This window comes from Salmo salar, chromosome ssa06, assembly GCF_905237065.1.
Source record: "Salmo salar chromosome ssa06, Ssal_v3.1, whole genome shotgun sequence".
NCBI classification, from domain to species: Eukaryota; Metazoa; Chordata; class Actinopteri; order Salmoniformes; family Salmonidae; genus Salmo; species Salmo salar.
In genome coordinates this window covers 12,142,552-12,156,672 of record NC_059447.1, presented here as the reverse complement: position 1 = coordinate 12,156,672, position 14,121 = coordinate 12,142,552, and the positions used below count along the sequence as shown (strand labels likewise).

The window sequence follows — 14,121 nt, the reverse complement described above, 5'->3', positions numbered from 1 at the left end:
TATCTTGTTGGTTAATATGATAAAATGGTGAATTGTTATAGTAATAACCTTTCCATTTAATGTAATAAGTTACTTTATCAGGTGAGTAACAACTTGTTTAATGAATAACGTAATAACTTCAACCAATCATGTAATAACACCTAAACCAATGTTTTATGTTTTACTTCACTAATGTTAATGCACATACCACCCTCCACCAATTACAAACCGACACACAAACCTATGCACTTGTACTCGTACACTAACACACACAAACCTATGCACCTGTACTCACACACAAACACACTCTAATCTTCAAATTCTATTTGACACATACACAAATTTAGAAGCTGTTATTGCAGGTGTAGAAATGCTTGTGTTCCTAGCTCCAACAGTGCAGTAATATCTAGCAATAAACACCAATACACACATCAAAAATAAAATTGAATTATTGAAATATACACCTGTACAATCATATATATATATTTATACACACACACGCATTGATAAACAATAAACTGAATTGTTCTGTAGGCCTTATAGTCAATGAGCCAGGGGGCTCACTTCGGGTGAAAATGTCTCATAGTAAAACAGAAATTAAGGTCTATGTCCCTACAGTTGAAAATGTGTTCTGTCATTGAAGTGTGTAAAAAGTGAAAAATATGTGTAAAAGTGTAATATCGTTGCAGCAATGGTAGCTTTCTGTGTGTTATCACTATTTCTATTCATCCCTCCATCCCATTCAGTTTTCCCATAGAGGTTTTACCCTATGACAACGTCAGCATACAGTACATCAGGTTATTACTCATGTTTACCCTTTAATCATATATCATTGGAAATATTAGATTCATAGCTATCCATCAGACACATTTTCAGAATGTTCAGATCGATAGAAATGTGATCTTCAAACTCTTGGATACATATCAGAAGTTGTTCTGAAACGTAATAAAAATGACCTTTAAAAAGTAGCCAGGCCTCGGGAGGGGAGAACCCCCAATCGGACCCTCACCCCCACCCCATAATGGGCTACCATCTCCACCCCGACCACCACTCCTTGGAGAGGTCACTACACACCTCAGAGGACTGATGTCAACGTCTTGAAGACGGTAAGAGTGAAACTTATTTTCAGATAGAAACATAAAATAGACAAACATACTTTGATAATGTAATGTGTTGTCAGTTGGATGAAACAGGACCAAAATACACATTAGGAAAAGGTGAAGATTATTGATAATTATTAATAAGAGTAAGGGACCAAGTATGGACCGTTGCCAGAAGAAAGTGAAGAGTAAGGAATATTTTGACTCACTTCAATATTGTGTGAAGTGACAACAGCTAATATCTTGCAATCAATGATTAATTAAAGGTAAGAATCTCTGGATTAACTATCTAATGTTAGCTAAATGTAGTAATGAATAAATTGGCTGCATTTCTTTAAATTGACAATTCTGTGACCTGTCATGGGCAAGTTTTATAATTACACAATAGCTGTTAGCAAAAGTGTCAGCTAGAGACGAAGTCCAGGAGCTTGCAGGGATTTGTACTCTTGCATGATGTCTACTTTTATGCTAATTAGCATGAGCGAAATTTGACACTATATTGATAAAAATGGGAAATCACCTCTTGCCAGGGTAAGCCTATGGAAAATCCCCTATGGAAAAAATGATTGGTGGAAAACAATTGGAACTATTTCCCTGTTTGGCCACTAGGTTTTATGGGTATAATGACTCGGCAACTGTGGGACTCTATAGAGAGAAATAGTAATAGGATCTTTTTATAGGCACTAATTTTACCATGGTTCGTTAGACAAAGCCTATGTGGGAAATTAATGGCATTTTTGTAAGGTGTTTGGATAAATGCCGAAAATAAGGACTGTTGTAAACAGTTGAGATCTTATATGTTTTGTTATACAATCTTTATAAACTAACGTCACTTATTGTGAATTTTGAAGAATTTATGTAATAAAAAAGCACATCACAAAGGCTTCATAATTCATAAAGGTCATATTAACCGACTGCTATTATCTCATAGAACAAAACGTATAATAACTCCTTAGCCTGTGCTTATCTTATTTTCGGTATTTATTCCAAAACCAAAATTTTTCCCCATTCATTTTTCCCATTGGGATGGCTGAATGAGCCAACGGTAACTAATGTCCGAGTTTTAAAACAACAAGCTGGCAAGCTATAAAGCTCTGTATAGATCGACATTGACATGATTGGTAAGTGTGTGTGGGGGGGGGGGGGACTTCCTGTATAAACACAAACTCCCTTCCTTGACTACTTCCTTCCAGCAGTGTGTATCAGGGAGATTCCTAGATGTGAGAAGTGTGAAGGAGGACCTGAGAGAAAGGAATGTGTAGTATTGATGTAAAAAGTTGTGTGTGTAAAGTAGAGGTACACATGGTGCTGGAGATCAGACGTGTCCGGTGAGAGAAAGACAGGTTGAGGTTACCAGGATCACAGTAGTGCATAAGGTGTTGTATGCTGATGTAGTGAAGAAAGTACTAGTGGAAGATGGGTCCAGGGTGAGGGATCCTGAGAGGATCTCTGCGATTAGGCTGAGGTCAATAGAGAGTGATAAGAATAACATACTCCAGTATTATTATTTTTTTTGGTGTTCATGGCCATGGTTGTCAACTGTACCACAGGAATAGAATGTAAATCATAGTGGATAGATGTGGTGGTGGCAGCTGCAGAGAAGTACTTGGGTGTACAATATTTTACTGCAGAGTTACAAGGTGTTTTGAACGATAATATCCCGTCCTTTCAGGCTGCTGGCCTGGTGTAGAATCAGAGAGCCAAAGTTGTGGATTATTGATGAGGTTTTAATCGGTGTAGGGTTAGTTGGTTTTTCACAGTGTTATGACTTAATACTACAGAATAGTAGGCTGATACACAGCCAATACACTAGGTGGGGGCATGCACCTATAGTATTTGCGGACCGCCATAATACCGAAGAAGAAGACCACTTCCTTCTCAACGGCGCTGATTCTGGTCTGCTCCGTGAAGCGGAAGAATTATGAATCAAATGAAATGTTATTGGTCACATGCATATTTTATTGCTGGTGTAGCGAAATGCTTGTAATGCACTGACTACTGCGGAGGTTGCATTGTTGTAAATGCTGCATGGACACTGCAGACGTCGGATTGAACATACATCAGGTTTTTCTGGTTCGCTGCACGTATAGCTCTGCTGTAATCAGTCTGGTATTTTATAGGCTTCCCTTACTGGGCCTCAGACAATTAAAACTATCTGGACTCTTACAGAGGACGTCGTTTCAACAGACTCTCGTGTAGAGGTGGAGGATAACAGACATCAGTATTCTTGGTGAATAGGGTGTTGAACGTTTTCTTGACTTTAATAGATTAAAATCTTATCCAGGATCTTTCTGAAGTAAGGTTAGCCTACATCAGACATGTATTTGTCACAATTTAAATCGAGTTTTGATATTTAAAAGGACGTTTGATTGCTCTGGTCTAGCTGTTTATCCGAATGCTGTGACAAAGAAAGTAACTGTCACGTTTTTTTATTTGAAGAAACGCTGAAGAAAGAATAGCTTCCACGATGGATCGGGTGAGTTTGATTTACTTTTATTAACAATATGCCTACTGTGGTGTATAACATGTCTAGGCCTAGTTATCATCTTTGATCTTCCATATCCATTCGCTCCATTTGAACAACTGGACAAAATAAACAATGGTGGTAATAAAAACATGTCATATTTTGTCCTTCAGCAAAGTTCCCTACTAGCCTATCGCACACAGTTGAATACAAGACAACGAGAAGCTAAAGTCAGAACCATGGAGAAATAATGAGGCCAAGGAAAAGTTGGTTTTATATTCACACATTCGGACATTCAACAGACATTCGCCAAAAGCCATTTAAAATTGTAAAAATCAATAATTAATTCACAGTTTGTCACATAAACATCAAACTAGGTATGATTTATTCAATAAATGTCTAGCATACTTTCACAACCTTTGCTTTGAGTAGAAATTCCAGTTTTGATATGATAGAAATCTAAATTTGATAGACTACATGCCCTCTATCAAATCAAAACTGGAATTGTTCCAAACAAAGGTTGTAAAAGTATGCTAGACATTTATAGAATAAATCATATCTAGTTTGATGTTTCTGTGACAAACGGTGAATTAGTTATTGATTTATACCACTTAAATGGCTTTTGGCAAATGTCTGTTGAATGTCCGAATGTGTGAATATAAAACCAACTTTACCTTGGTGAAATAATGAGACTAAGCCTACACCTTGCAGAAGCGGTGTGTGGGTAAAATCACCAGGGAAGCCAAGGCAGAAAAATAGCCGTATTACATGTTGTGGTAATTGCGTTGTTATAACCTGTTAGTTCATATACCTTGACACAGCCGAGACAAGAAAACAGTGGCAGAATACATTCAACCACACCTTTTTGTTAAATCATACAACTAGAGAGCAACATCTGTCCTGTTAAGTTCACCAAAAATGTTGTATGTAACAGTTACATGACCTTCAGAATGGTCAAGCAAGTGAATGTTTCTGACATTTCTGAATACTAAACAATTATTGATTTAGAGTTACCGCAAGTCGAAAAGGAAACAGGCGCTGCCTCTACTATTCAAGCACCATTTCAACTTCAACATCATCTAATCACCTATGCTTAGTCTACTACAGTTACAACTAAAATATACCAAAAACCAGGGGCGAAACTTTCACTGGGGATGTAATGAACGTGTCCCCACCACATTCTGAAATTGCATTTTTGTCCCTCCTAGTTTTATCATTGGAATGTGACACTAAATGTGGCAACGGTGTGCTTTAGGACCATGCGGACGCCTCCAAGAGGTCGAGTAGGCTGTTTGGAGTGTTTATACGACTGGATAAAAAATCTATAATAATAATGCCCCCCCCACTTGTAAACCGAAGATGCGCCCCTGCCAAAAATGATTTAGTCCGATCAACCTAAGCTTAATATGATGCCTCTATCCATAGTACTAATTTCTGTGTGTGCATAAAGTAGAAGAAGAAAAAACGTCTCACCCAACTTGTAGAGAAATTCATTTACATTACATTTGAGTCATTTAGCAGACGCTCTTATCCAGAGCAACTTACAGTAGTGAAGGCATACATTGTTTTTTTTGTTTTTTTTGCCATCCTCCTCTTTCATGTTCCCTGAACGGTCTCATACAAGCTTTTAGTTTTTTTTATTGTCCTAGGCTACCTGGCTAAAATGCTTACTCCTAGTCTAGTAATTTCTATTCATGGGCAACGATGTGCCAGGCCAGCTAGTTAATAGCCCCTTTTCAAATTATTACTATTTTTTCGATTTAATCGTGAGATGCTCATCTCACACACTGCCAAAAGCAATTATATTTGGAAAATTATTATTTTCTAGTTTATTGTTTTAGATTCCATTATATTCTAGTCGTGAGTGTTCAGTATTTTCTGTGCCTACATAGCAAACAACTTAGCTTGCATAAAGTGACCATTGGACTTAAATGTTTGACTAACTTTGTAGATACAACTATTTTTTATTACATTTATAATTTATCACTCTCGCGTGCACATTTCTGTCCATTAAGAACCAACGATGTGCTACATTCTTGTAGCATTTCTGACAATGCTAACGTCTTTTCAACCAAATCTAAGAATTCTATCTAACCTGGGTCAGTAACTTGTATGCTTGGCAACAATACAGCTGCTCATAGCTAACATTAGCTTGCTTGTCCAAAGTTCAGCTAGCCTCTGTAGCTAGCTAACACCAGTCAGCTGAAAGTTTCTAGCTAGCTAACCTACAGGCGAAGAAAGGTAGCTGGCTGTAATTGTTTATGGAAGGTTTGTTACACAAATAACTTCAGCCGTTAGCTAGCTAGCTAGTTAGAACCAGACGACAATAGCTGACATCAACACAGAAGTTGGCTAACGATAGCTAGTTCACATCCAAATGCCAGTCCTACATTTTTGCACAAAACATAGCTACATGAGTTCAAAACCAAATTGTCACGCTGCTACCTTACAATGCATGCAATGCAATGGACTTTTGCAACACTAGCTAGCTACTCCATAGACCAAGCTATGTTAAGAGCTAGCCATATTTCACTGTCAGACAGGACACAAGTCTAACTGTAGCGGAGAAAACAAATACACATGTAAACAGCACGTTGTGCACTGCAGTGAGCATATGCATGCTGGCTAGCATCAGGAAAAACTCACCAATTTCAAACATCCAGAATACATTCCAGTATGCTTCTTCTCCTGTCCTCTTGAACTTTTAACCAAATCTGTTTAGATCAACAGTGGCCAAACTAACAATGCCAGTTGACTGGCTTCATTGACCGTCTTGATTATTTTTACAGCTCCGATCTGGATATTTGTCAACAAATCTGCCATGCACGGCCATTCCAGTGGTGCGGCGCTGTAGGCTAATGCCGGCAAGAAAATATGTTATGTATTGGGGAGGCACGTAGCCTAGTGGTTAGAGCCTTGGGCCGGTAACCGAAAGGTTGCTGGATCGAATCCCCGAGCTGACATGGTAAAAATCTGTCGTTCTGCCCCTCAACAAGGCAGTTATCCCACCGTTCCCCGGTAGGCCATCATTGTAAATAAGAATTTGTTATTAACATACTTTCCTAGTTAGGTTTAAGGAAATACAGGCAGGCACCACATTACTACAAGACAAAACCATTCGGTCAATTAATCATGATGGTCTTGTAAGTATTAAAGCAAAGCTATACACTGAATATAAATGTAACATGTAAAGTGTTGGTCACATGTTTCATGAGCTGAAATAAAAGATCCCAGAAATGTTCCATATGCTCAAAAAGCTTATTTCTATAAAATGTTTTGTACAAATTTGTTGCATTTGTTTACATCCCATTTCTCTGTTGCAAGATAATCCATCCACCTGACAGGAAGCTGATTAAACAGCATGTTCATTACTTGTGCTGGGGACAATTAAATGGCCACTCTAAAATGTGCAGTTTTGTCACACAACACAATGCCACATATGTCTCCAAGTTTTTAGGGAGCGTACAATTGGCATGCTGACTACAACAATTTATTGTTCATTTCTCTACCATATGCCGACTCCAACTAAATTTTAGAGAGTTTGGCAGTACGTCCGACCAGGTCTCACAATCGCAGACCATGTGTATGGTATCGAGTGGGTGAGCGGTTTGCTCGTTTGTGAACAGAGTGCCTCATGGTGGCGGTGGGGGTATGGTATGGGCAGGCATAAGCTACGGACAACAAACCCCATTTTATCGATTGGCAATTTGAAATCACAAAATTTCCGCAACGAAATCTTGAGGCCCTTTTTTTTTCACCTCTCTAGGGTAGGGGGCAGTATTTGCATGGCCGGATAAAAAACGTACCCGATTTAATCTGGTTATTACTACTGCCCAGAAACTAGAATATGCATATAATTGTTTGATTTGGATAGAAAACACCCTAAAGTTTCTAAAACTGTTTGAATGGTGTCTGTGAGTATAACAGAACTCATATGGCAGGCAAAAACCTGAGAAGATTCCTTACAGGAAGTGCCCTCTCTGACCATTTCTTGGCCTTCTACACTCTCTTTATTGAAAACTGAGGATCTCTGCTGTAACGTGACACTTCCTACGGCTCCCGTAGGCTCTCAGAAGGCGGCAAAACGTTGAATGATGACTTTGCAGGCCATGGCTGAAAAACAGTAGCGCATTTGGATAGTGGTCGATCAGAGAACAATGAGACTGGGGGCGCGTGCACGAGCCGACACCATGTTTTTATTTTTTCGTCTTTCAACGAAAACAGGGTTTCCCGGTCGGAATATTATCGCTTTTTTACGAGAAAAATCGCATAAAAATTGATTTTAAACAGCGGTTGACATGCTTCGAAGTACGGTAATGGAATATTTAGATTTTTTTTGTCACGAAACGCATCGGGCGCGTCACCCTTCGTCACCCTTCGGATAGTGTCTTGAACGCACGAACAAAACAGAGGATATTTGAACATAACTATGGATTATTTTGAACCAAACCAACATTTGTTATTGAAGGAGAAGTCCTGGGAGTGCATTCTGACGAAGAACAGCGAAAGGTAATCCAATTTTTCTTATAGTAAATCTGAGTTTGGTGAGGGCCAAACTTGGTGGGTGTCAAAATAGCTAGCCCGTGATGGCGAGCTATCTACTCAGAATATTGCAAAATGTGCTTTTGCCGAAAAGCTATTTTAAAATCGGACATAGCGATTGCATAAACGAGTTCTGTATCTATAATTCTTAAAATAATTGTTATGTTTTTTGTGAACGTTTATCGTGAGTAATTTAGTAAATTCACCGGAAGTTTGCCCACCGCAAATGCTAGTTCTGAACGTCACATGCTAATGTAAAAAGCTGGTTTTTGATATAAATATGAACTTGATTGAACAAAACATGCATGTATTGTATAACATAATGTCCTAGGAGTGTCATCTGATGAAGATCATCAAAGGTTAGTGCTGCATTTAGCTGTGGTTTGGGTTTATGTGACATTATATGCTAGCTTGAAAAATGGGTGTCTGATTATTTCTGGCTGGGTACTCTGCTGACATAATCTAATGTTTTGCTTTCGTTGTAAAGCCTTTTTGAAATCGGACAGTGTGGTTAGATTAACGAGAGTCTTGTCTTTAAAATGGTGTAAAATAGTCATATGTTTGAGAAATTGAAGTAATAGCATTTCTAAGGTATTTGAATGTCGCGCCACGGGATTCCACTGGCTGTTGAGTAGGTGGGACGATTTCGTACCACATACCCTAGAGAGGTTTAAAGGTAGCTGTAACTAACAGATGCATATCTGTATTCCCAGTTATGTGAAATCCATAGATTAAGCCCTAATGAAGTTATTTCAATTGACTGATTTCCTCATATGAAGTAAAATATATTCAATTGTTTCATGTTGCGTTTTATATTTTTGTTCAGTATAACAAAAAATAAAGCTTCAAAAGTTAGTGGAATGGGATTAGTGTGGTGTGTGACGAATTCTTGTAGGCGGTAAAAATCACATTGTGGGAGCACATCCTCTAAGAGTCTGAATTGGGCTGTTTGAGAATGTTTGGCTCATAAGCAACCTGCATAATCATTGTTTGAAGTACAATAGACCAACATAGCTACTGTAGTAGGTCAAAGCTGTGTGCTGGAAAACCTTGGTAGAGCATGGGTGGAGTAGGGATTGTGGTGCTCATGGGAATTTATTTTTTCAGCTTCAAACCAATGCCTACTTTTCACTTAAAATGTTGTTTTTTGTTTTTCATTCTTACAATAAGAATGAATACTAAATTGCATAGTGACTGTAAAATAAGCTACATTAAAGGTAGACTCAGCAACATGATGCCACAAGCAGCACCGCAGATATTGCAATAAGCGAGATGCAAGACTTCGCTCTCACACAGTCACACACAGTATCTGCGCATGTGCAAAGGGTATGCTTCACGTTGTTCCAGCATGGTAGCCATGGGACCAAAACATTGGAGAAGTTTAGCCTCGCGGTTCAACGTTCTTGGTTATTCCGGAAATAAAATAAAATAACATTTTATTGGTCACATACACATGGTTAGCAGATGTTAATGCGAGTGTAGCGAAGTGCTTGGGCTTCAAATTTCGACAATGCAGTAATATCTAACAAGTAATCTAACAAATTCACAACAACTACCTTATACACACAAATGTAAAGGGATGAATAAGAATATGTACATATAAATATATGGATGAGCGATGGCCGTACAGCATAGGCAAGATGCAGTAGATGGTATAGAATATAGTATATACATATGAGATGAGTAATGAAAGATATGTAAACATTATTAAAGCGGCGTTATTTAAAGTAACTAGTTATACCTTTACTAAGTCCATGAAATTGACTCACTATGCTGTTTACTTTGTGCATATAGCCTACGTCATATCACTGAGACTACCTTTAAACTCAGAGTATGCTATTCTGTTCTTTTGAATGTTTTTTGTTTCCTAATTCCTGCCTAAAGATATATTAGACTATGTAAAATTACTAAAATTACAAAACTACAAAATGCGTCATTGTTGGATTCTTCTAGTGTAGGCCTACCTCAAGTCCCGGCAGTGTGTTAACTTAATTTAAACTATTACTTACTAAATGACTTACTAAATAATAAATTACTTACTTACTAATAAATTACTTACTAAATAAATACCCTGGTCCTTCCCCCACCAGCAGCCAACCAGCAGTGCAGCTACCAGTCCCAGGGGACCCCTCAAGGAGGTATACTGACAGACATCTGTAGGGTACATTGCTTTATAAAATAAGCAACAACCACCTAGACCAATTCCAGGATTTAATTCAATCATATAAATTTGCCATGTTTTGTAGTGTTAAATAATGCTTATAGTGTTAAATAATGGTATGTCTACATCATTTTTCTTTGTATTTTATTGATTCATCTGCAGGAACAATCGCACCCATGGCCCTCACGCTAGCTCCGCCTCTGCCTAGATACTATGTTAATGAATCCCTAATTATCTTTCCGTCCTCCCTAAGTGTGCACTTGTTCACTTTCCTTCACTCCCACTAGCCCATGACTAGCCCAATCCAATGGTACATTTTCACAACTCGAAGCACAAAAATATGTTTCAAAACACTTAGGCCATTTTCAATTGATTACTTTTGAAAAGATTTCCTGTCATTTGTTAATACATTTAACTATAATTTAATCAAATTTCTAAAAACTGAACTACAGAACTAAAATTATAAAGTGTCAAGTTTACGTACAGTATATATGAAAATGAAATTTGAAATGATGGTGTAGTGTACAATGTACTGCTGAAATACTTGGGTGGTAAATTACAGTTTAATCCACTCATTATCTGAATGTTGTTGATACGCTGTAAGCTGATGATTTTAGATGAGGATGCTGTTACAGTAAAGTCACATAGAAAAGTGGATCTGAGCAATGTTGCATGGGGCAGAAATTTCACCAGGCTACACAATACCTTTTTACTGTAGGCTTCTGCTACATGCCACAATACCCCATATCTGATGGTTTCTTCTATTTATGTACTGCAGTAGGATACTGAAACTATAAGACTGACATTTTTCTCAACATGCTCCAAAAGTGGGATAGTGATCAGCAATAGTTCTGGTGTTTAGGTTTTGTGTCACTGGTTATTTGAACCATCATGATTTCACAGGTGTTACCGTCTTTCACATGTTGGAAGGGGAGGGGACATTCGGCCGTTATCTTGAAAGAGGGGGTGGAGCTTCGCATTCCGGTTCTTCTCCTTCTCCATCTCTTAATATCTCCACTTATGAACCCAGAACTTAAGCGAGCAGTTGACTAATTACGTGACACTTAACCCAGAATTTAACTCGGGTGAAAGATGTTCAACTCCAATGAATGCTCAATCAAACATTCTGAACATAAGACGGGGCATTACAAGTGTTATCAGTTTTGACATTTGTAAAAAAATATATATACCACTTCCATCTGAAAGATTTGGCAAAGTGATTGAAAATGTTGTGGAAAGTAGTGATCAGTGACACACTTCAGGAGAAAGTCGTTATTATTAGGATGCACCAATCAATCAGAGATTTAGACTAAAGTACTCAAATGTTTGGTCTAATGATATTCTATGTACAATACTTCCTGTGGTCACCAGGACAGAGCTATCCCGTCCCCCTCCAACCTGCCGGAGTCCCCTGGTCACAACTCTCCTGATATCGGCTTATTGCTGGGTCTGAAGAGGGTGTCTGTGCGGCTGGTCGACTGCAGGAAAACACCAGGGCAGAGTGGAACTGTGAGAGAAGGACACGAGGAGGAGGGAGATTTGATTTCATCAAGTAAGAACAATGGGGTGTGTGGATGAGACTACAATATGCTTCTGCAACTTCTGTTAATTGATTGATAAGCAGTATACATACACTCAGTGGCCAGCAAATTGTCTATCCAGTTTTGTGAACGGAGGGGAGTGTACTTAATAAACTGGCCACTAAGTGTATATTGATAAGGACAGCAGGTAGGTTAGTGGTTAAGAGTGTTGAGCCGCTAATAAAGGATGCTGGTTTGAATCTCTGAGCTGACTAGGTGAAAAATCTGTCTGTGCCCTTGAGCAAGGTACTTAACCCTGATTGCTCCTGTAAGTTGCGCTGGAGAAGAGAGTCTGCTAAATAACACATTTTTTTAAAATATATAGTATTTGTTTATGGACCTATATTTCCAAAACATAGTTATTCAATGTCTTTGTTTCACAGGGGACAGCACTAACCATTCTCTCAGTTGGAGGGGCTTGTCATCTGCGGAGCCTCAACAACATTGTGTTGCTGACGAGACAGAGAAGTGTCTCTATAGATCAGAACACCCCAAGAAACACCAGCAGAGACATATAGGGAAGAAACCTCAACACTGCTGCTCTGACTGTGGGAAGAGTTTCACTAGCAGGAGTGACTTCATTATTCACCAGTGGATTCACACCCGAGAGAAACCGTACTGCTGCTCTCAGTGCGGGAAGAGTTTCACTGCTTCTAACGCCTTCCAATCTCATCTGCAAATTCATGCAGGGGAGAGGCCTTACCCTTGCCTTGATTGTGGAAAGAGCTTCAATCAGTCAAGCAACCTGACTACACACCAGCTAACACAAACTGGAGAGAAGCCTTATAGCTGTGATCAGTGTGGAAAGAGCTTTGCTGTAGCTTCCACCCTGAATAGACACCAGGTTACACACACTGGAGAGAAGCCTTATAGCTGTGATCAGTGTGGGAAAAGCTTTGCTGTAGTTTCCTCCCTGATTAGACACCATCGAACACACACTGGAGAGAAGCCTTATAGCTGTGTTCAGTGTGGAAAGAGCTTTGCTGTATCAGAAAAACTAACTATACACCAGCGAACACACACAGGAGAGAAGCCTTATAGCTGTGATCAGTGTGGGAAGAGCTTTGCTGTAGTTTCCTCCCTGATTAGACACCATCGAACACACACTGGAGAGAAGCCTTATAGCTGTTATCAGTGTGGAAAGAGCTTTGCTCTATCAGAAAAACTAACTATACACCAGCGAACACACACAGGTGAGAAGCCTTATAGCTGTGATCAGTGTGGGAAGAGCTTTGCTGTAGCTTCCACCCTGAATAGACACCAGCTAACACACAGTGGAGAGAAGCCTTATAGCTGTGATCAGTGTGGGAAAAGCTTTGCTGTAGTTTCCTCCCTGATTAGACACCATCAAACACACACTGGGGAGAAAACTTTTGTCTGTCTATGTGGGAAGAGCTTTGCTCTAGCTTCCACCCTGACTACACACCAGCGAACACACACTGGAGAGAAGCCCTATAGCTGTTATCAGTGTGGCAAGAGCTTCAGTCAATCAGTACACCTGAATACACACCAGCGAACACACACAGGAGAGAAGCCTTACAGATGTGATCATTGTGGAAAGAGCTTCAGTCAATCAGTACACCTGAATACACACCAGCGAACACACACAGGAGAGAAGCCTTACAGCTGTGATCATTGTGGAAAGAGCTTCAGTCAATCATTAAACCTGAAAACACACCAGCTAACACACACTGGAGAGAAACATTAGATAGACATACAGTACCAGTCAAAAGTTTGCACACACCTACACATTCCAGGGTTTTTCTTAATTTTTTGTATTTTCTACATTGTAGAATAATAGTGAAGACATCAAAACTATTGACATAACACATATGGAATCATGTAGTAACCAAGAAAAGTGTTAAATATTTCAAAATATATTTTATATTTAAGTTTCTTCAAAGTAGCCACCCTTTGCCTTGATGACAGCTTTGCACACTCTTGGCATTCTCTCAACCAGCTTCATGAGGTAGTCACCTGGAATGCATTTCAATTAACAGGTGTGCCTTGTTAGAAGTTAATTTGTGGTATTTCTTTCCTTCTTAATGCCATTGAGCCGATCAGTTGTGTTGTGACAAGGTAGGGGTGGCATTCAGGATGGCCCTATTTGGTAAAAGACCAAGTCCATATTAGGGCAAGAATAGCTCAAATAAGCAAAGAGAAACAACACTACATCATTACTTTAAGACATGGTCAGTCAATATGGAATATTTCAAGAACTTTGAAAGTTCGCAAAAACTTACGCTTAAATCTGAAATTGATTGATTTCGACTGGTCTAATGTCCATTGCTCGTG

The 14,121-nt window shown here is 39.0% G+C and overlaps 1 protein-coding gene across 2 annotated transcripts; it reads left to right on the top strand.

The window, feature by feature from the left end:
• Positions 1–2,951: 2,951 nt before the first annotated feature.
• LOC106606288 (zinc finger protein 2 homolog) lies at positions 2,952–13,641 on the top strand. Of its 2 annotated transcripts, XM_014202433.2 has the most exons (4): positions 2,952–3,309; positions 3,530–3,555; positions 11,618–11,798; positions 12,210–13,641. In XM_014202433.2, the coding sequence occupies exons 2-4, from the start codon at positions 3,547–3,549 to the stop codon at positions 13,532–13,534; spliced, it is 1,515 nt and encodes a 504-aa protein (XP_014057908.2). In that variant the 5' UTR covers positions 2,952–3,309; positions 3,530–3,546; the 3' UTR covers positions 13,535–13,641. The 2 variants fall into 2 exon arrangements, with proteins under 2 accessions (XP_014057908.2, XP_045575692.1); XM_045719736.1 differs by having other exon boundaries at positions 2,952–3,555; positions 11,618–11,812; positions 12,210–12,473.
• Positions 13,642–14,121: the final 480 nt, after the last annotated feature.

Coding starts and splice junctions, on each gene's coding strand:
- LOC106606288 (XM_014202433.2), top strand. Junction 11,799..12,209: donor GGGAGATTTGATTTCATCAA/GTAAGAACAATG, acceptor TTTGTTTCACAG/GGGACAGCACTAACCATTCT.